At 41.3% G+C, this 23,523-nt stretch overlaps 1 protein-coding gene across 3 annotated transcripts; it reads left to right on the top strand.

The window, feature by feature from the left end:
• The first annotated feature begins 12,074 nt into the window (after positions 1-12,074).
• Positions 12,075-21,430, top strand: LOC132329299 (alpha-1-antitrypsin-like). Of its 3 annotated transcripts, none has more exons than XM_059850228.1 (6): positions 12,075-12,159; positions 12,892-12,991; positions 16,926-17,591; positions 18,552-18,822; positions 20,459-20,606; positions 21,185-21,430. In XM_059850228.1, the coding sequence occupies exons 3-6, from the start codon at positions 16,943-16,945 to the stop codon at positions 21,377-21,379; spliced, it is 1,263 nt and encodes a 420-aa protein (XP_059706211.1). In that variant the 5' UTR covers positions 12,075-12,159; positions 12,892-12,991; positions 16,926-16,942; the 3' UTR covers positions 21,380-21,430. The 3 variants fall into 3 exon arrangements, with proteins under 3 accessions (XP_059706211.1, XP_059706210.1, XP_059706212.1); XM_059850227.1 differs by having other exon boundaries at positions 12,892-13,009; XM_059850229.1 differs by lacking the exons at positions 12,075-12,159; positions 12,892-12,991 and adding an exon at positions 13,621-13,705.
• The last annotated feature ends 2,093 nt before the right edge of the window (positions 21,431-23,523 follow it).

The following is a 23,523-nucleotide window of genomic DNA, read 5'->3' as shown; positions in this document are numbered from 1 at the left end:
TTGCACTTCAAAGTTATAAAGTTATTGTGAACTATCTTGATTTGTCTGAAATGCACAGATTGATAAAAGAACCATAAATAGCCACCAAATCAGAAAAAGTCTGAAGGAAAACCACCACAATTTCCCCTTGGCTAACATAAAATCATATATTAAAAAATTAAAAATGTACAAATGCACAAATGCAACAGCTTGCTATGTTGGATTCCTTTTCTGCTCTAAGTCTCTTCAAGGCCCCCTTTTTCTTTCTTTATTTTTCTTTTTTCTTTTTTTTTTTTCCTTTTTTTTTTTTTTTTTTTTTTTGGTAGGGTGGAAGTGCCTTCCAGTTTACTGAAGTATCACTTTTGCAACTGCCTTGCAAGGAAGGAAATGCATCTGGGGATCTCAGGTGTATGAATTAAAGGAATTCCACAAGATTGTGGAGAAGGTCAATGCCCTTGACTTCCTTGGTTAGAGAACCAGGTACTCCCACCCCACTTGACAATAATACATGAGTATTATTTTAGTAAATCTGGAGCTCCTTGATGATTGAGAATTCAAGCAAAGAATTTCTCATGAGCCTTTTGGAGAACTGCTAGCTTAGCCAGTATCTATTACATGCACAATCACGTGGATATTCTTGCCAGCTATATTTCTTTGAAGATGTGCCAGTACAGGCAGTAATAAAGGGGCACATCAGGTTTTTAGTCTTTTAAGACTGTAAAGTCTTGCTAGCTCTGTTAATGTTTTCCATGAAAATTATTGGTCCTCATTTGTAAATCTGTGAGTCATTAGGCAAGTACATCCCATTTACATCAAAATTTTGCATGCCCACGCACTGTGTGGATGTCAATGGGAGCTGTAGCCAGCTGTATTGATTGTGTGTACTGCAGGTGGGATTGACTTTAGCATTTCGGTATGGCACTGAAAAAGGAAACAGAAAACCACAACTTCTGTCTAATTTAGGAATACAGCTGTTCCTTCAAATCTCTGCAGGGTCTGTGGCACTCACTCATGAACAGTGCATTTACACCAACCTTTGTTCGACTCTTATTCAAGAGCAAAACTGAGCACTATCTATTCTGTTCTGTGAGGGACCCACTGCAACCCTGGACATTCACCTTCAGACCTGAAAAATCAATATCTGAAGTGCTGTGGAAGTGTTGTGGAAGTCCAGAAAGTGGTCAAGGTCACCCTAATAGAGAAGTTCATATGGAAGAACCAGGTCCCTGAAAGCCCTGATGGCTTTGGTTCAAGACTGAGATGCAGATTTCTTTGCTGAGGTCCACATGTGCAAATGGATGTGAAAGTGAGAAAGCAGTATCAGGATTCCTTCTCTCTGACAGCATCAATTTTGAACAATTTAATTTCCCATCTTGCAGGCTGTTTGGTGTGAGAATTTTTGGTAGCCTGTAAGGGTTGTAGGTGGGGAGTAGGTTGTGTAAATGTCCTCTCATAACTTTTAAATTAGTTGGATGATATGAACTAAAAAAACCCCAATGACTTATCTTAAATAAAATTCTGAGTGCTGTCACTTTCCCATCTACATCCCTATCTCTTGCACTCCCTGTGGTATTACAGAAGGAAAGTAAATTAGATAAAAGCTAAACATGAGCCAACTCTCTGACTCAGCCACTGAACCATATGTTGTAAGGATTCAGGGGAAGAACTCTCTGTTGTACCAAGAAAAGAGAGGCTTTATTAGTTTCTACAGGTTTCCAAAAATGAGACAGCTTGATCTGGAACTGATCTGAAACTCATACAAGGGCCTCAGCAAAATTACAGAAACAACTAGAAAAACAATTTAGAAAACGTGCTTTCCTAAAACTGCAGACTTAAAGAAAATAATTTTCCATGCCTTTCACCAGAAATATTATTAGCTAGTAAAACTTTCAGAGCACCAGTAATTACGAGTACTGCTTGGTGAATCCAACCATCTGGTTACAGGATAAATATGCCATTGCAGAAATAAGATTTCTGTGGTCAAGAAAACCCTAAAACAAACCTGGCTAAACAGAGGTTCATTGAATATTTCCTAATGATTCCTCTTTTTCTTCGTTTAGCTTCATTTTCCACTGTTTCTCAAAGGTCTCATGAACAAAGAATTTCATTATAAAATTACCCAAGATCATGGCAAAATATCAGTTAAAGCCCAAATGAAGACCAAACTAAGTAAATATTATAGTTAGCCTCATAAGCACTGAGTGGCTGCCTGCCTGGGTGGTGAAATCCCACAGACATAGTAAATCTCTTGTTTATCTTACAGAAATGAAAATGTAGGAGGAATAGAAGGCCCTTTGGAATTACATGCTATAAAACCCAGAAAAAATTCATTGGAATACAAATTTTATTGGTTTCTATGTTTACCTACACTAGCGGCCAGAAGAGTACAAATGCCATAACAATACAAATGTAGTCTGGTCTCTTGTTTTTTATACAATACTACAAGGGCAACACATCACTCATTCTTCTTAAAAAAATCCATTTTTCCTCTAAAGGGAGAAGTTCTTCTTCCCTAGTTTTACTTCAAGTTAATGGCATAAAATTACTGAATAGCCTACACAGAATGGAAGCTTTCTCTTCTGGGGTATTTCTCCCCTTGTGCTGTGACATCAAGGTTTACAATTCCCTCAAAGGTGGTAACTTCAGCATCTTGCAGAATTGGTGGGAAGGAGCAGGGTGAATCATCCTTTCAGCATTTCCCCCAGAGTGGTCATGTTTAAGGAGCCATTATAACCCAACTGAATTAAGACAATTTCCCTCTCTTCTTACCAGAGTAGAGCCTGATAATTCCTACTCCACTAAGGAAAACCATAAATACCCCTACTTAACTCCTTCAACACTCTAAGGAGTAGTTTAATTGTGAAATAGTAATGTGTGGGGGGAGGTTGAGTTCAAGAGAGATTTTGAAAGAATAATTAGAGAGATCATCTTAAAATAAGTTTGTGAATCAGCGAATAAGGGGTGAAAAATAAAGTAATTGTCTGGCAGTACAAACTGAAATTATCATAATAGGTGAATAAAAAGTGGGAGTTCATTTCTTCATACCAAATAGGAGACAAAAGAAAAGTCAGAGTTTGGAAACAAAAAGAAGCAATCACCAGTAATCACAAAGAAAAGCCAGTGAAATCTTCAAAGGGTGAAAAAACTCTTGAGTCTGAAGGGGTAAAAATGTATTTCTGAAGCCCAGGCAAAAAACCGTGTGCCCCTCACATTCTGTTGATTTAGTTATTTTCACAACAGCCTGGCTGCTCCTCCCAGAGGCAGTGGCAGCCTGGGCTCCAGGGGGGCTGACACAGGCACACAGAGGTCACCAAAGCAGTGAGCATCCTACCGTGGGGGTCAAGACTGGAAACAGCCAGCTGTGTGTGCCAGATCACATTGTTCAGACAGCTGAACTCACAATTATTCCTGCACGTGAACACCCAGGTTTCCCAGTCACATACTGGGTCACTCTAATTAACCACTCTGTGTTCTCCTAACAGAATATCTGATATAAAGCTCCTTACATTGCACTGTGTTCTTAACCAGTAAGTACCATCCTGGCCAGCAGTTACCCTGCCTGCTCCTCTGGGCTGGTCTTACCCAGCTGGTCTCCAAGAGTTTTTACCAGACCTTGCACATAATTTTGCTCTCTGGGAACTTTGGGCTGTTTCATTGTAGTCTGCATCATGCTGAGCCCTGTGTGATATAGGAAGCAAAATTCTTAGGGATGTTTTTGAGTGGGCATATAGTCAGACTAAGTAACTCTAGCAATACTCACTGCACCAAACATCTTCATTTATCAATATACCACTTAGAGGCTTCCTATTTAGCCTTAACTGAAGAGCCTCTCATCATGACACCTTTGGCCTAAAGGCTTAATTAATCTTTAAACTACAAACTAAGAAGTTGTTCAACACTCAGATAGAAAATAAAATAGGCATAATTTGTTATTTGTGGTCAGCTTAGTGTCTGTCATTAGTTAATTCAAAGTACCACATAAAATATGGCTTCAACTTTGTAATTATTATTTTAATTATTCTTAATATTTCTCTGTATTTGGAAATGTAACTGTCTCTTTCTAGTAATCAGGCATGGGGAAGAGAATAAAAGTGACACAGCTTCAAAGGAGAGGTTGATTTTTCAAGCATGAAATGCAATTTAGAAAAGATGTCCCAAGAAGAAATGTTGTATCTGTAACATGCAGCTAGCACTACTGCTTGTCAGGATTTATGAAGAAAACAACTTTATTTGATATGTCTGAATTTGGAGCCATACTGCTGTTTACTTTCCTCTAAAGGACTTTGAATCAGAAAAGCAGGGGAAGGAGAGAATTTGCTACATCCTGCCAGCCTTTTGCTGGAGAAGCTCTGTGAAAATTCCTTCACCCTTTATTTCTGGCACGAACCTTAGGAGACAGCAAGAAGCAGCAGAGCCATTGGGACCCAGGAGCACTCAGTGTTATTTTTGCTCTCTTGTGCTGGCATGCAGCTGTGCCCGGAAGAGCAATGTCACTGCTTGCTCTACAGCTACTGCATAAACTTTATTTGCTGTTTAATGTATAACAGTGTGTTCACTGTGTAAGCCTGTTCAAACAATATAAAGACAGCACAAAAAGCAATAAAGGTCAGATGAATGTGATGGGGTCCTTCTGAAAGTGCCATGGATACCATTAGGTTTTAGTAGCTAAGGACATTAAACTCACATTAGTGATCTGTGTCATAGATTAACTCGCTCAGTTAATTAATTCATGCCCAGCTGAAGCTCATTAGGGCAATGACAGTCTACTCTGTTCAAAGAAGCTCTTCTTTATCCAGCTAAGAAGGCAGATGACATTTTCACTACCATGAAGATGATTTTTAAGTTAAACTTTTAAAGAAAGCAGTAATGCAAATACGGACCACTGAGCACAAATTGTAGAAAGATATAGTATTTTTGGAAAGGTCTAATTCCTATCATTAGTAGATAACTAGGGTATCTGCTTCTTTGGTACCCAGATGGCTTCCACAGACTTCAGCTAGTCAGAACAGAGGCATTCATGCAGCATGAAAAAGATCCAGGAAGTCTCATATCAGAAAACCTGAAGGGAGAATCAGGAAACTCAAAAGCAAATCTGCAGCTTCCAATGAATGGACATCCTACCTGTGGCTGGTTTGGGGTCAGAGTGCAGGGGTCTGAGGGGCATGAAAGAATTTGTGCCAATGTGGAAAATTATGATGAGGGCCTTTTCTGTGAAGGTGACTGAGAGGTGGGGAGGAAAAGAAGCGGTGGGGGAAGATGGAAATGTTTAAGGGATAAAGATGCTTTGCCACCTCTGAGCCCATTTAACCCTTCCCAGGAAGATCATCTGACACTGCAGGGGCAGATCAGGTAAGGAGAAGAGAGTTTCTTCCCCCGGGACACCTTCCTAAGGTTTCTGCTGCAACTAAAGACTCCTGCCAGAGTGCAGCTTTCGCCCTCTGCCTATCTACCTAAAGTCACACACACAGATGCTCCCACTGCTCTTCTTAATACTTCCTTGTTGGGTTCAGACCCACCAGCTAAATCAATCTTCTTTCTGACTGCATCTCCCAGCTCCCTTCTTATACCCAGCTCAGAAGTGTCCATCCTAAAGCCCCATCCTCTTCAGGACAAAAAGAAAATCTGCTTAGCAAAACCTGCATTTTCCTGGAAGAATGATGTATACAAATATCCACTTTCCACTCTCCGTTTCTTTCATCATGTATCACCTGAATTTTGTATCAGCTGAGAAGAACTGAGAGCATATGGCATTCTTGGCTCTATATAAACTCATGATACATAACAGGGCACTGCCAAGACAAAAGTCTTGACAGATTCAATGATTGTTGCATGGGGACACTTCTGGTAGCTTCTTCCTTTACTATTGCTATCTGAACACCTGTAGGTAGCTTCCCATTTTGTGCAACTCCACATAATCCTTCTACTGCAGGAATAATTATCTGCATTTGGACCCAGAGTCCTTCACAATCATCTTAGCCTAAAGGTCCTATTCCCAATATCTGTGTGGTAGTGTGCTGACTGGTCAAAACATGGAATATCTAGATAGCTGATCTGCAAATATTAAAGAATAGAGAGAAAATAGACAAGAACAGAGGGAGCCCTCACTGGCGTCACAACAAGCCAGAACAAACACATGGAAATTCCTGATGGAGTTCAAGGTGAAAAGGTTCACTTTGTGATATCCTCAATACTTGTGAATAATACTAGAATGTTGCACTTTGCAATTATTCCTTACATCTTGTGCTTCTGGTGGGGAATAGAGTCCAGGTGAGCAAACAGCACCTACAGGAGAAAAAGGTAGCTGACGGGTCAGAAGGTTGCCAGGTAAGAAGGTTCAAGGGGTTCAACATGCTTTTACTACAAGGGCAAGGCAGCACTGCATGAATTACAGTTACACTGGTCCTTCACTTTCTCTTTGCTCACAACCAACTGCAGGAGCACTACCAGCTGGTTATTGCCAGGGATGAGATGGGAACTGTAAAAAAGTGTTATGTTTCACGTCTAAGGGCAACAAAGGATATAAATTATGTGCTTTAGACACCTACAGGTTCCACACTGAAGTCCATCCTCTTACAGGCTATCTCTGGTTTCTTGTTGATTTTTTTTCATTTCAGTTTTACTGGAAATTTCTCTCCTTGATCCTAACCAGAAACACAGCCTTCTTCCTGCACTGTTTTTTTACAAATGCGAATTTAATTTATTAAGCAAACAACTGCACATTTCACATTACTAGATCACCGCTCTACTTATATTCCCTGAGTCCAAAAGACATGGGGCCTCCTCTGACTGATTGAGGTGATTGATTTCCATCTCGTAGCTGGGACCAGCTGCTCTTTCACACCCATCAATATTGTTCTGCTTAAACACTCCTGAAGATAATTGGAAAAAAACCCAAAATGCAAATGGGTTTCATAAGAACACTACTAAAAATATTTCATAGCAATTGATTACTACAATATTGCATGCATCAATTGTGTCAACTATTCCTTGTACTTCCATGGCATTCAGGAGTTTCAGTCCCCAGAAGCAGGACTCAGCTCTGCTGAACTGAGTGTGCGTGGGATGGGAGCCTTTCCCCTCGGAGGCAGGCTGGTGCCTGTACACAGTCCTCCACACCCTTTCCTAATTCACACTGGTCTCATCCCCAGATCTGCTCCTGAGTGAATGAAACACCACGCCAGAGCAGTTCTAACAACTAGTTTCAGATTTGCCCTTTGGATGAAAAACATTGTCAGAAAACCACTTTTCATTTTCTGAGTAAATGAGCTGAAAGATTCTCCAAGAGATCAGCAGGTTTTGTCTGACCCAGCTGAAAAGCAGCAAATTACAGAGCGGAGGGAGATAGTGTAAGACTCAGACAACATTTTAAAGAAGCTTCTAAAACACTGTTCCAGTTCAGAAACTATCAAAATTAAATGCTTTAGTTTTTCATCTAAAAAGTATTTGGGAAGAAACTATTCAGCAGATTCAGCAAAAGCTTCAGAAGTTGCTCTGGGCAACCTGACACAACATGTCTGGATGAAGATGAGTTTTGACAGGAATTTCACCCTGTCAGAGGCTCTTCCCTCTTCACCATGCAGCTGACCTTCCCCGAACTAGAAATTCTCTTGGCTTTTGTGAAAAAAGAAACACAGGCAATATCTCCATTATTTGCTGTTCCTCAGGAATGATTATCTGTCCCTGATCTGGTTAATGTTTATGATAGAGTCTGGGTTTATAACACTGTTCAACAGCTGAAAGAATATGAAGAACAGGACAGACTCTGTGCTTTGGAGATAACTGACTAGAGCAGGAATAAATATCTCCAAAAACCAGCCATATTTAGAAACAGCTACTGAGCATCAGATCTTTCACAAACTGAAACCTTCAGAGCCCCAAAACCCTGGCTCTTCCTCGGATTCCTACTGAGATTCAGCCAGTACTGGTAACTGTCAAAGTCTCTGAGGAGAAGAGCACAGTCCTGTGCAGTGCTGCAAGTCTGAGCACAGGCAGCACCATGGAGGGGTGTGAGCCACCTGCCATGGCTGTGGTGTGCTGGAGCACGGCAGATGGGCCACCAGATTTGTTTGTTCTCAGTGTGCATTTTGTGCACTGTGCTCTGGCAGAGCCGGTGTCTGGGCAGCCAGGAGGAAGCCTGCCTGCTTTCCTTGTGCTGACTCTGCTGGGGCATGCCTGAGGACCAGGGAGATGACACCTTCCCAGGAGCTGTTTCAGGGAAAAGCCTCTGGACTCATGTGGTGAGAAGCAGAGAGGAGTTTCCCTGCAGGATGAAATGCAAACTCGCAGCACAAGTGGAGACAGGGATTCCTGAGACCATGGTTTCACAGTAATTTCTTGTTAGAAAAGTAGAATTATTTATGTTGGAAGGCACCTCCAATGTTGGAAGGTCATCCAATCCCACCACCTGCTCACAGCAGCACCAGCCTGGAATCTAGCTCAGGTAGCTCAGGGCCATGTCCAGGAGGTTTTGGATGTCTTCAAGGACAGCAGTTTCATGGTCTCACACAGAGATGTGCCCTTATATTTCACCTCCCTGTGAACACTCCTTTCCTTAGTGTTTCCTTAGTCTCACTGGTGCTTCCATTGCTACAGTTTGCATCCCACATCTCGCTCCTACTCCATCTGCCCTCTAGCATAGCTCATTATGTGGGAGAGGACAGCAAGTGCAGTCTCTCCCTTGGCCTTCTCTTCTCCAGGCTGGAAAAGACCTGTTCATCCAGCCTCTCCCCACCTGTCCTGTGCTCCAGCCCCCAGAGACCATCAGCCATCCTGGAGAGATGGCACAGATGCAGGGGGATGAGACATCTCTGGCAGCAGCATCCTGTACTTTGGTCAGGGTAAAGCAACTGTGCACCCCAGACTAAGAGAAGGAAGCAGACTCCAAGCCAGATTTTGGAAGTGATAGAACATAACTCCCCTCAGGACCCAGAAGGTCTTGACTTCATTGCAGAAAGGAACTGATGCTGCACTGGCAGTAAGGGAAGGGACTCACTGCAGGGGCTCAGGGAACAGTACTGTGTGTGCCTTCCCTCTCTGGAGCTGGAATTTGTGTCTGAGCAAGACATTCCCCCTTGGAGTGAGCCCAGACCTACTCTGTGGGGCTGGCAGGGGGCAAGACAAATGCACAGCATGAAACCAAAGAAGGAGGAATTTGAAGGTGCAGGTCTGCTGTATTCTCACTTGGAAGCACTAGAGAAGGCACTTGACACAATTTTTCCTGATCTGTATTGGCACCTGGTCCAGCACGTCACTACTGACCTGTTTCATGTAACCACGAGTGCCTTTCCTCTTGAAACACAGAGCTCCACAAATTAAATCTAGCCTGGCAGGGCAGAGTGGGATGCAGCTTTCACCAGCTCCACGCTGACATTTACTCTCAGTGTTCTTGCAGGAGGGACTCTGTGCTCTTTGTACTCCAGAGGGCATCAGCAGAACAGCAACAACCCACTGTGTTTAAAAATGGCTTTTAGGGAAATTAGTCAAATATTTTAAAAATATGCAAGTGCTTCTCTACTAGAGAAGCAAGCATACAGTGCTTCTAATTTAAATAATTAATTCTTTTTGGACTACAGTCAGCCTGATTTCAAGGGAATTTATAGTGGATGACTCTTGTTAATGTCGTCAATTCACTAAAAAATGAAACGGTATTATTAAGATATTTTAATAACAATAATAATAATAATAGTACTTTAAGAACTCCAGAGTAACTTGGGGTTCAAAGTAATAAGACAACTAATATTGCAGACCAAGAGGACCAAATTGAAGGGTTGCTGTCTTTCAAAATACCAGAGCAGTGCCTATATAAGCTTACTGCCTGAATAAAAAAAGAGCTACCAGTTTCTATGCAACATATTCTAACACCAAATATTGAAAGAGAGTCTCAGCAAATTTCAGGATGGCTTGCATGGTTGGATGAAACTGTTATATCGATGAGAAAAAGAAAATAGGTATCACATTAGATATAACATTGGAGATTGATATAGATTAGATTTTATTTACTTCATTTTCCCTCTTGCACTCCCATACAAATTTCAGCAGGTGAATGGCACTTCCAATTGCAAGAATAAATTGCTCTTAAATAAAGTCATATTAAGTTGATTGGTTTATCCTTCACTTTTTTTTTTTTGTAACTTTACTCATCGCTGAACTTTTGTGCTCTTATTTTTCTCTCTGTGTGTTGCTCACCTTCAGTCTGAATATGTTTTAGATAGCTTCTGTAAGCTTAGAGGCTATTGTTCATTTGTTTACAGAAAAACAGGCTGCATGTGCCCAGCTGTTTTTTCAGTCTGTAAACAATTCAAACACATTTGCTAGCAGTCTGGATCAAAACTTCTATTGAACTATTGTGCTTATCTTTGTACAGGTAAGAGGTAGAAGCCAGGAGGGAAAGGATTTGCAGAAGCTCCAACAGCCCTAAATGCATAGAACTTTCCATGCTGTACCTACTGGTAGGTTCACGTGTGCAGGCATACAGGCTGGAAAATAGAGGAGAAGAAATGCTTCCATCCATTGTTAATCCCTGAGGAATGGCCCAAAGAAAAATACTTCCAAAACATTTATCCTGTTTTTGTAAAGCTTTTCTTTTTGAAAGATTCCTTCTTTAACATGCACTGCAAGAAAAGGCATTTTCTTTACAAGAAGGACATTGAGGTGCTTCAGTGTGTCCAGAGAAAGGCAACAGAGCTGGTGAAGGGTCTGGAGCACAAGTTTTACAAGGAGCAGCTGGAGGAGCTAGGGTTGTTTATTCTGGGGAAAAGGAGGCTCAGGGAAGACCTAATTACTCTCCAGAACTACCTGAAAGGAAGTTGCATCAAGGTGGGCGTGGGTCTCTTCTCTCAAGTGACGAGCGATAGAAAAACAGGCAATGGCCTCAAGTTGTGCCAGGACACATTCAGTTTGGATATTAGGAAAAATCACTTCACCAAAAGGATTATGAACACCAGAAAAGGCTGCCCAGGGAAGTGGTGGCATTACCATCCTTGGAGGTATTTGACAGATGTGTAGATCAGGCCCTTAATCTCAAAGTTTAGTATGGAGTTCTCACTGCTGGGTAAATGGTTGGACTTGATGGTCTTGGATTTATTTGCCAACCTAAATGACTCCATGATGTATAGCACCGTTCCTCCTTGAATCCTCTACCTCCCAAGGGGATGATCCTCCTGGATGGAAGGTGTTCACTGGGGCACTGACCTGTGAGTTTTGCAAGCCCTCAGTCGTACCCACATTAGCACAGTCCCTGTGGCTGCCCCTCTGTGGGTGCTGCAGGAGCATACCCTCCCATGGGGCCATGTAAAACACAGGTGGCCTGACCACATGGGTCCAGCTCTGTGTGAAAGCAGGCTCTGTTGTCCTGGCCTGCCCTTCCCTGTCTGCTTTTTGGCAGTGCTTGCACCTTATGCCAGCCCACACTGTGAGTACAAGGCAACAGTTTGTCCTTCAATCCATTGCTGCAGGAGGCATCAGGTGACACCACTCTGGCTGAGGTGTGCTAAGTGCCATGGGGTCCTGGATGTACATCTCAGCCATCATCCTGCCATCCCTACAGCAACCCCCAACCACTACAAATGTCAGGGCTGCTGCTTTAACTTTACAAGGGATGTCCCCAGAAATTGGCCCTTATTAATGGCAATGTAGGTAATTAAGAAATATAGTGTATCATTTAAAACAAATATGCCAAATAAAAACTGTTAAAAGTCCAGTATAGAGGAAGCAAAATACCTCATTGAAAAATACTAAATTGAGATCTGGCTGCGGCATGCATCCACAGCTGTCTTTTCCTTAGGCTCATGTCTAGTATTATGTATATGTTTCACTTCATTCCAGTTACTTCTACTGTATGAACTCATGCAGTTTACAGAAGTTAATGGTGCATGTGAAGCATTTCCCAGAGTGAGTAGCTAGATTCCCATTAGGAGGATGTGTAGAAATGCAGGCAACTCTTAGGACTGTTCTCAGAAAAGGCCAGGTCTGGCCATGCATATACAGCAAAAGTTAGGTGCCTGCCCAGAAAAATTGTCTTCACTGTTTACTCTGCACCATTCCTAAAGTAATAACACTTGTCTGTCCTGGTTAATGTTTTCTAGAGGACGTTTTGCTTTCATAATGCTATTCAACTGTATAAATAAGAGAGGGAGCTGCAGAGTAGTCCTGGTGAAGACAGCAGGATCCTAGGGAGCTGCTGTAAGTAGTGATCTTTTTTGCTTCCTATAGAGACTTTAAAAGTGTCTCCTCTTGTTGAAGGCCATCAATTTTAAATATTTTCTAGGGTTGTATCTTATACTGAAATCTGTCCTATATAATGAGGTTTTTATTGTGGCACCTGGATATAAAGAACATAGGCATCACAACTGAGGGAATGAGTTGCCCACACATTGTCAGGTCATTGGAGGAAGGACTGAGAATCTAAAAGCAGAGCAATGTCTTGCCAGAAAGCAAGGTGGTCTCTGCAGCCAAGGAATCCTAAAAGGGGAACTTTCCTTGATGTACCTCCTGTTAGAAATAGGCCTTGATTCATTAAAAATCTGAAGACGGGTGCTTAGAACTTTTTTTTAATGTATTGGTGCTTCTTTTTAAGTAATTCTGGTGATTTTTATACTGACAGTCTACCTCAGTAGAAATACCATTGTTTAGGGAATGGTGTATCTAATGTCTACTTCTGTTTTAGATGAGACATCATTGAGGTAATCATCAGGCTCATTGAGAGGGAAGTGGAGAAATTGGTGATTTTCACATGTTCAGAAGATCACAGTGAGGTCAACAATTTTAATGAGCCAGAAACTAGCTTGTGGTTAGGTGTACACTAGAATGTAGAAACTGAGAACCTGGTCTGATCTGTTCTTGCAGAGAGAAGAAAATCACCTCTATCCTAACCACTGCAGTTTTTTGTCTATTTTTTTATTCTCTTGGCATCAGCAATGCTTCATGCCTGAGTGTGTGCAGTAACTCTGGTGCAACAGCAAACACTCATGGTGGCCTGGTAGAAGAGTGAGAGCTCATGTTCACCTGTTTCCAGGTAAAAGGAGTCTTGGAGGTGAGTGATGCCACATTCTGGGTGCGTTCTCCAATGCTAAGCTGGCTCACAGAAGATAGAAAAAACACAAAACAGCCCTGTGAATGAACAGTCACATATTTCTAAAGGATAATGTAAACTAGGCTTCCACATGTCTGCAGCAAAAGAAATTACTTTTAATGAAATATTCACAGTGGTTGGATTCTCTGAACAGTCCAATGGCCTTGGCTTGTGTTTGCAATATCCTCACGGGCTCAGGCATAGAGGTATCAAAGTTCTGAATGGCAAGAGAAGTGAATGTCTAGATGATCATCTGGAACAGGCCCGGAACCTGTTCAGGTGCATATGATTAAATAAGCAGAGCTTTCTGGCCAGCCAGGAAAGCACAGGTGAGTTTGTGATGCTCCTTTGAATAGGCGGTCCTGGACCTATGAAGCCTGTACCTATGAAGCCTTATGACTTCAGAAGCCTGGCCAGGTTTCTGAGGTTATGTTCTCACACACAGATATGGCTAGTCAAGTCTTTTGTGATTTTTTGTGTGCTTGGGTGATTCTTTTTACAAGTCTCTAAATAGCTGATATTTAGTTCAGCAGACACCACTGGTGGTTGTGGTGCTGTGACTTGATATGCCTGGTGCCCCCACAGTGCTGCTTTCAGGAAACAAATTTCTCAGATTTCCTTCTTCAGAAACAATCAGGAGGGAAGCAGCACCATCTGGTGAGCAAACAGCTTTTTTATTTATGCCTTCCTATGTTTTTGAGGAGTGCAAATTTTCATGTTGCCTGAAATGAGATTAACAGTGAGGACCCCTTATGGGAGTAGTATGGGATGAATATTGATTTCCTGGAATATTACATGGGACTCTAAAGGCAGAAGGCTGTCTCCAGAATTTCTTCAATCATTGAGACAGAAATCATCCCTAAAATGGACAAAATACCTATATCCATATAGAAGCAAGTTCTGTCAGTCAGAAAACTCAGTCCAGCCCACTCCCAGGTTTTCTGGTGGAATTATTCTAAGGTAAATTCAGATAATCCCAGTGTTCTCCATTTTCTTTCTGAGTTGCATGGTAGGAAATATTGTGTGCTAGGGAAGAGGTAATATAGTCAGCAAATGTTGTCACCAAGTCTATCACAGATAAATTGCTGCAAACATTGTCTTCCAAGCACTGGCATGCTCTTGTATCATTGCCTGGTTTGACTGAAAGCTCTTCTTTAAAGCAACCTATTTTTGAACACCACAAGTAAACTGTCATTGTGTAACATACACAAAGAAAAGAGGCAGAGGTTAACGAGATTCCTTCCAGGTTATTCAGACTAGATTTGGAACTAGAATTGAAGTGCTTTTCACTCCTATTGCTATGTTGATGGATAAACTGGGTTTTTTCTGGAAATTATAGAAATAAAAGTCTTAAAGAGCTTTCTGCAAACTTAACTCCTCCATTCTGGAAATTTCCTAAAGGCTTTACAGCACAGGTTGTCAGCCCTTTGCTTTTTAATAAATCACTAGCAACTATGCTCCATAGGAAAATCCATCAGTCTTTAAGACCATAGGAGAATCTGCATCTTCTGTTTCCTGCTCAAATGGTGTCAGTTGTCAATTTGTCAGTGGTTGATCACTTGCTAACCCAGAAGCCACAATAACATGAAATGAAATAGTAAGTATCAAATATGAAATAAAAATCTACAATCATATTCTGAAGGTTGAAAGAGTGCAAATCTTATTGTAAAAGTACCTTTAGGTTTCAAAACAAAGACTAATGAAGAGGACCACTTGTATCTTGAAAGCCTAAATAACAAAAAAAAGGCATTTACAAATCACAGCTGCTAAGTCTTTTATAATCTTTTGCCTTTAAAACTAACCATTACCAAGATTTTTGTGAGGTCTGACTCATGAGTCTTGACTGTTTGTGATTGGCCAGTACTGAGTAACAGATGGATGATTCAGATTTTATTTAATTATCTGTGAATTCAGAGCTGGAATAAAATGAAATTAATTCCATGAAAGTACATAAATTAACCAAAAAATGTGAACATGTTGTAACTACACAGAGAAAAAATATCAGGATAGGGAAAATTGCCTTCAGAAAACTGTAATTAATATTTTACAGAATACTTACAGCAAAACCGTTCTGTATCCTTTCACCATAATTTTGAGGTCAAGCCAGATAAAATCCCTTCCTGCTTTGCATTCCAAATAAATAGAATTGGCAGTTTGAGGCGTATAGAAAAGCCAATCTATCAGGTCATATTTTGCAATAAATATTAAATGTGATGAGCTAGAGAACAGGTGGCAACTTATGTTTAAAATGAAATGTTTCTCTTTTTTGGTATTTATGTTATTCTTAATAAATTATGACTGCAGCTAAATAAATAGTTCATAGTAAATAATTTATCCACAGGCAGCTTCTGAATCAGCCTTCTGGATATGTGGAAATAGATTAGGCTTAGCTCTGATGCTTTTGTTTGGGAGTTGATTTCTCTTCAAAGTCTGACTAACACACTGGCTCACTGATAGTAGTTCTAAAAACTCAGAACTGAAGCTCTTGTGTTGAGTTACAAGTATCTAGATACATCAAGAATTATTTCAATGTCAAAATCAGAAGAAACCAAACTATAACTTAAAACTACTGTGTACATTAATTGAAAATGTAGCTGCCAAGAACACAACCCTTATGGTTCTTACACTTGTCAGTAATGCTGTTATTGCAAATAGGCATGCTTTTAAAAATTACTTATAACAAACGTATAAATGTTTGAATATTTGATTATAGCTTGAAAATGTTTTGTTGTTCTCATGAGTCTATCTGTAAGTGGATATTCAACTACTAATACAAATTGCTCCCTCTGATGATATAGAGAAAGCAGGACCATAAGCACAGCACTTTCTGACAAGTCTCTCAAGTTGAGTCATGCCAGAGATGAAAGGTGCAATTGGTGTAATATGTCCCTCTGTGCACAATTTTAGCAAATCTGGCTCATTATCTCCTCAAACCCTGTGCAACTCTTGCACCATTTCTTTGCCCTAGATTCCTCCACAGAAATGAGGCCTGTTGGGACATTCATACCCCATTTCCAAGGTCTCTTTCTAAGAGCTTATAGAGTGCAGAGTGTCAGCTCTGCAATGAAACGTGGCTACCACAGCCAAGTGTAACACACTGATAAACCCTTCACCCTTTGACCACTGGAGCAGCTGATAAAAATAAGGCCTTGTTCTTTGTTAATGGCATTGACTGCTTCTGCTGTGCTGAAAATGAACCCACTCCAACAGTTTTGTTGAAGAGACAGCACGTTGTTTCAGGTTCTTATTTAAAACATTGCATTATTTCTATTATTTCTATTTCTTAGAGAGATAGGTGGTTATATCTGGTTTGCTACTGAAGAACAGCTCCCATTATTTATCCTTTCTTAAATAGGACACCTTATCAACCTGACTAAAAGTTTATTTAAAGATCACCTGCCTGCCTGTTTGCTCAGAATCTATTTCCATGTAGCTACTGAGTGCTGCTTACTTGCATGAATTTCCTCTTTCTCCCCTAACTCACAAGGCACCAGACTTCTTCTATGATGAAATTTTAAGGAATTATTCAGTCCATTAGTGTCAAAAGCAGAGTTGCACCGATTAGCCAAGAGGTGTTTTGTGATGGGATATGCTCCATTCTCCAGCCTGCTGAGGGTGCTGTGTATTCAACTAATCCATGCTGAATTTTGTCTTTGCAGGTATTTAGGGTGGGGGTGGCAGAAAGAGTTGGCAGACACTTGCCAGGAAGCCTGGAAAATTAAAAAAAAAATTCTGGCAAGAATTGGAGAAACATGGAAACTGAGGACAAAAGAAAGATATAAGACTTTTCGATTCAGTGGTAATGACAGAATAACTCTTTCTACTTAATTAATTTACTTACCTCAGTAACATCATCCCCTTTTTTTTTTTTCTGTAGGATTTTAGTACAAGAAGATGAAGACCACATTCTACCTAAGTTTGCTGCTGGCTGGGTTTCACACTGTTGCCCACAGTCAGCTTCCACCCAGTGACCACAATGGACATGACCCAAATGACCCAAAACACCACATACATCATGGAGGTGAAGCGATGGCTTGCCTCAGACTTGTGCCAAACAATGCTGACTTTGCATTCCAGTTTTTTAGGGAGGTTGCACAGGAGGAACCAAATAAGAACATTTTCTTCTCTCCTGTGAGCATCTCCACTGCCTTTGCAATGTTGGCCCTTGGGGCTAGATCAGCCACACAGTCTCAGATCCTGGAAGGACTCGCCTTCAACCTTACAGAGATTCAAGAGAAAGAGATACATGAAGGCTTCCACAACCTAATCCACATGCTGAACCATCCTGAGGGTGGAGTCCAGCTCAACATGGGGAATGCCATCTTTGTAACAGAGAAGCTGAAACTCCTAAAAAAGTTTTCAGATGATGCCAAAGCTCTGTATCAGCTGGAGGCTTTTGCAACTGACTTTAACAAGCCCACAGAAGCTGAAAAGCAGATCAATGATTTTATAGAGAAGAAAACACATGGGAAAATTACTAATTTGGTCAAAGACATGGACCCACAAACTGTAATGCTTCTGGCTAGCTTTGTTTTCTTTAAAGGTAAGTCTCCTCTAGGGTTCACATTCTCACTATTCATTCTTACCAACAAATATAATGTCACCTACCTCAACTGAAAACTGGTCTGGGGAAAATTTCCAATGCTCCTTGCTGAAGGCCAGAAGATCCCCTAATGGCATAGTGAAGGTGGAGGAGAGGTAACAGGAGGTGGGTAATGGGGAGGCAGCTGGAGGCCACACAGTCTTGTTTCTCTTTGTGACAGTTCCAGGAGCTCAGTTCCAAGCCACAGCCTTCCATGCAGCCTGACCTGGTGTTCCTGGGTTTAACTGTAACTCCATTTGTCCCATATTCTTCTAATTTTCAGTGAAGGCACTGAGACTTATTTATGACCTCATGCCTCTTTTTGAATTATGCATGATTCAAGAGACTAATTTACTACATACTCCTTTTTTTTCCCCCATCAGAGTCCTTTATACATGCACACTAACATTTATAAATGGGAGAAGGTAGTAACAAATAGGGGAGAACCTTTTAAGGAACAAAGCAGAAACAACGTGCATTTCTAATGTGGGTTAGATGTGCCCATAAGCCTGACATAACACCAGTCAGATTTGAGATCCTACATTATTTTATCTGCAAATTGAGGCTTATGATTAAAGTCAATAGAAATTAATTGCATGCAATATATGAGTACACAGATGATGTTTACAGAAAGGGCACATAGATCACCTGAACAGAAAAGCAGTGGTAGGTACAAAAAACCCACCTAATTATTTCATTACTGGCATCTGAAACATAAATTCAAAGTGGAATACAATGCACTCTTTTGAACAGGTAAAAGATCCTTGCATTACTGTGATACACATTCTAAAGTGTCACATTTGAAAATTCAGTATTTAACACATGGAGAAACAGGTAAATATTATTACTAGCTGTAAAAACTTTAGACTATTATGAGATAAAACATTGGATATTCAATTAAATTCTCCTTCTTTGTATCAGGCAGCTGGGAAAAGCCTTTTGAAGCAGAGCATACTGAAGAAAGGGAGTTCTTTGTGGATGCTGAAACAACTGTGAAAGTCCCTATGATGTACCAGACGGGCAGATTTGACTTCTACTTTGATGCGGAGCTGTCATGCACTGTGGTACGGCTGCATTATAATGGCAGTGCTACTGCATTTCTGGTTCTGCCCGCAAAAGGGGAAATGAAGAGGTTAGAGCAAACTCTGGATAAAGAAACCATCCAGAAATGGTCAGACCATCTCTTCCAGAGGTAATCTTGGGCCAGTCAGCTGTAGTGGCACCTAATTTATAGTATTTTTTTCTTTTTGGGGAACGCAAACACTGTGAATGTGGCGATTCTGGGAACTGAGTGGGTTATTTTTGGCTCCTGTGCCCTAGTTGTAAAAATCTTGCAGCTGGTTGGTATTTAACTATTCTTTTGTTGGTGGATGAGTAACTTGCTGCTCCCCCAACCAGAGCAGAGATCATCCTATTCCTCTCTAAGGAATAGCAATCCTAGATGGGTGTTTCTAAAATATTCCATGGACTGAGAGGAATGGTTGCAATTTTAAGCCAAATCTTCTATACTGAGATTTCAGCCAGTGTGTTTTTCCCCTCTTATGTCACTGATACACTGTGACTCAGGCATAAGTCTGAACCTTAAATAAAGCATAACTTACACAGTTTGTAGTAATGCTTACAGGCATGATATGTCCTACACAATTATCTTGCAGCATTCAAGTTTTGTTAGAACAGGCAAGTAATTAATTTTGGATGTCCTGATTTTCTGGCATTTTGTTTTGAAACGATAAATATCTAATGAGTTTCTGTTAGCTTCAACCATTGACACCAACATCAGCTAATGCATTTTACAACCTTGTTTGTCTGGGAGAGATCTTAGCAACAGTAGATGAGTAATATCAAGTTAATACTTGCTTAATTTACCAAGCTCTGCCCTAATTCACAATTAATAAGGCTGCGCAGTTCACACCCATATATCTCAGTGCATCATCACAGAAATCCCAGCAGTTAGTAAAAACCTAATGGGTAGCAAACTGAATATGAGCTAATAATGTGATACCTCAAATACCAAAATTAAAATGTATCATTCTCAGCTGCAATATCAGAAAAGCCTTTATCTAAATGGATTTGTGGTGCAAGGTCATTGAGGATCAATATAGGATTGAGTTCTTCATGGGAGAAACTGTGAGAACAAAATGGCAATTTCTGTTTGACTGTTTTGTTGCAAGGCAGCAAAAGACTTGGGCTACCTAAAGGGTAATCACTGCTGTGGGTGACTGAGGATCCCTGGACAGGGCGTGAAAAGAAACCCAACAGAAAACACACTGAGCAGGAGCTGCCTGCAGACAGCTCACAGTCAAAGGCAAATTTGATCACGGCCAGCCCAGAGGAGGAAGACAATTAGAGGACATGGAATCCAAATGTGCAGGTAGCAGGGAGCAGACCTTTCCTGGGGCCATGCCAAATGCCCTAATTATGCCAAAAATACTTATTTGATTTGAAATGCTGGGATTTGCCACACTTCTCCCCAGGCAGACTTTGTCAGGACTTTTCTTCAGCTCTCCACCTTCCTGAGCATCATGGGCTATCCTTTGTCTCTGCCTGTAAAGAGGGGCTCTTGCTACTATTCTACTTAGCAGAGTGCTTTCAGATATCCTGAAACAAAACACCAGATAAATACTATAATGATTGCTATTTTCATTATTAAGAATGATAGTGCTTGTATCACCATGAGAAGCACCAGCAATTGAATTGGCACTGTACATTCAGTGTCCTGAAACCCCTTGGGATTAGATGCTCAGGGGAATTAAACAGATTTCTCACCATCCTTTATATTGCTGAAAAATCCTGCTCACCACCCTCTGTGTTTCTCTTCTACCTAACAGATTTATGAACCTCTACTTCCCCAAATTTTCTATTTCTGGGAGCTATGAAATAAGTAACACCCTCAAGAAGATGGGAATTGTGGATGTGTTCACCAACCAGGCAGATCTCTCTGGCATCACTGGCACCCCAGATCTGAAGGTTTCCAAAGTAAGTCTTTTCTTTCACAAACATGCTGGAAAATCCATCAGTGGTAGCATCCAGAAACACCAGGTATATACAGCTCTCAGCTTCCCAACTTGTCTGCAGCTGTGTCACCCAGGCCTCAGCCTGCAAACTTACAAAAGGAGGCTCTTGGTGACACTGGAGATCAGATTAGATTGCTGGATGTCTGTTTTTTACCAAGAATGGTATTGGCCAAGACTTTTTGGGCAGTATCTGAAACATGAGAGAAGCATCAACCCCTGATTCCTCAAGGAAAACCACTAATGCTCCCAGGCACAGCACAACCTATCCTTCTCACCCTGGAGACTCAGACCTGGAGGCACAGACACACAGTTACAGGTGGAGCCTCTATCCTTCATCCAGTATTCTGTACTTTTTTTAGGAGATTTCCATAGCTCCATCCTAACCCTCATTTAAGCAGCCATGACAACAACAATAGAGGTCTTCTGCCTCTGCTCACTTCTCAGTGGATCCCCCAAAGCAGGGTTGCTTTAAAAGGACTCTGATTAATTTCTCAAGAGGCTGTTGACTGCACAGAGTGACTCTTCTTTCTTTTTTCCTAGGTTGTCCACAAGGCTTCTCTGGATGTTGATGAGAAAGGTACTGAGGCAGCAGCAGCAACTGCTGTTGAAATAATGCCATTGAGTAGTCCTCCAACCATTGAATTCAGCCATCCCTTCCTCATGCTGATTTTTGACAGAGATACAAACAGTACACTCTTCATAGGAAAAATAGTTAATCCAGCTATCACTAGTTGAAGTGACATATGAATTTTGTTTGCTACTACTAATTAAAGATGTGAAAATGCATGACATGATTTATTTCCATTTGTACCAGCTCATATATGGTTCTTTGTTAGTAACAGTTTTTATTTTATGTCATCATTCAAAACTATTGGTATTGACCATGACACTTGCTGAAGAGGAAGGAAGAAATTGTTTTAAATTCAGCTAGAAAATAATGCCTTTTTTACCTGACTGAAAGACAAGGAAAGACCTAAGCTTTGCCAGCATTTGGAAAGAAATGTTTATATTACAATGGAAGACTCCTGCTTAATATGAGGTAGTCAGCAGGTAAATGAAGAATATTCTTGCAAACAAAGCAGAAGTGGTTGCAATTTACCATAAGTAAATCTGAGATGGGAACAGTTGGATCAATATTGCAGGGTCACAGAAACCTGAGGCTTCTAATGGAGACAGCACTGGGAATGTGAAAAGCTGCCTTCAACAGCCTTCTGTACCAGAAACCTTTTATCATTCTTAGTATTAATCTAGCAGCAAATCTTCCCGAGTTTCTTGCAGCTTAAAAGAGAGCAGGAGGATCAAATCTGCCTTGAATCTGATTTTCACCACATGTTACCAATTTGACAGATTTAGATGGAGTTACTGACTCCTCACATATGTATCCATGAGTGGTGAGGAGGAGGGTGCAGCTGAATGGGAAGGTGAGGTATTTGGATGGCAATTACTCAAGCATACTGTCAGCAGAGATTTGTGGAAAACCTAAAAAAAGACTGTGGAAAATTAGAGGTCTTTCAAATGCTTTTGTCCTTTTACAGCCAAAGATGTAAGTAAGGAGCATGTAATAAGCAAATCATCTGACCCAGGTGACTGGGCACCTAGGTAGAACATAGGCCAGCTTGAAGGCTGGCTGGGAACCGCCTTCAATGGACTTGGCCTTGGCAACTGGTACCAGAAGGAGTACAATTGGCTCTGTTTTCCCTAAAGTTGTGGGGTTTGGGAAGAGATGAAATGGTGTCATGTCATTACCAATGGTGCTGGGAGCAGTCAAAGACTTGAGAAGCCAACACAGTCTCAGCAAGTTCTTGTATGCTTGCTGTGAAATTAAGAGCAAGTGTGATTTTATTAATTGGTGCAAAGCATTGTCTCCTCTGATGTAGTTTAAAGGAAAGCTCCCTTTCTTCTCTGTGCTCCTAGTAAATACCCTCTGTTAACAGGATTCTTGAAGGTGCCTTTTGACTAAATACAGTCTCAGTATAGATGAATACCTCAACAACTCATAGCATCGAAGGCAGGACTTACAGTGACAGAAATCCATGCACTTTTCTGGCACATTTCTGCATACTCCTCTATCTGTTTGGGTGTCTTTGCAGCCCAACGCCCACACAGCAGCGATTAACAAAGCCCCCCCACCTAACTGGAGGCTTTTCATCTGCCTTAAATACAGCTGGAGGGCACAGCCTCGGTGGGGTCAGTTTCAGCTGTTATCACTCCTTCTGGTAACTGCTGCCAAACAACGGGCACCCAGTAAAGCCACAGTAAAACCTTTAGGGGGTAGAGAGCTCAAAGACGTGAGATCCTCCCCAGAGTTGCAGTTTAAAAATGGAAGTAATTGATTTTAGTAGGATGGTTCTCAGTTGACATCAAGAAGTGTGGAAGAAAACAGAGGCCACAGATGAGTAAAATATTGCTTGCTCCCTTGTAAACCACTTTGAAGTGGATGAAGACATAAACATAGAAATAGAGCATAGTAGGAGGAGAGTTGTCCCCATGTGGTTCTAGGAGAGAATTGAAGAGAATTTCTCACCTAAGCTCAATCAGCCTTTACAGGCTGTTAATCGCTATTTTTGGAAGGAGATCCCTTGCTTTCCTACCGTTAGTGCCTTGGTACCCTCACAGATGTGCCCTCTTCACAGGCAGGATGCTGGAATTGTGTTTTCCTCACATATTCCAGGGAGCAGAGCCCACGAGGCGGCAGGAGGAAGGCACAGGAGCAGCCGCGCTGCTGCCAAGAGCCGGCCCTTCTCAGTTTGTGCTTTCCTCTCGCCGCATCTCTTACCCGATCTCTGCGTGTCTGTAAATGTGTGGGGAGGTTACGGGGACACTGAGCGGTGCCAGCCGTGGGAGGACAAGGTGCCGGCGGTGAGGAGGGGCGTCTGCCG

Source organism: Haemorhous mexicanus, chromosome 6, assembly GCF_027477595.1.
Source record: "Haemorhous mexicanus isolate bHaeMex1 chromosome 6, bHaeMex1.pri, whole genome shotgun sequence".
Classification (NCBI taxonomy): domain Eukaryota; kingdom Metazoa; phylum Chordata; class Aves; order Passeriformes; family Fringillidae; genus Haemorhous; species Haemorhous mexicanus.
This window is presented reverse-complemented; position numbering and strand designations above follow the sequence as displayed.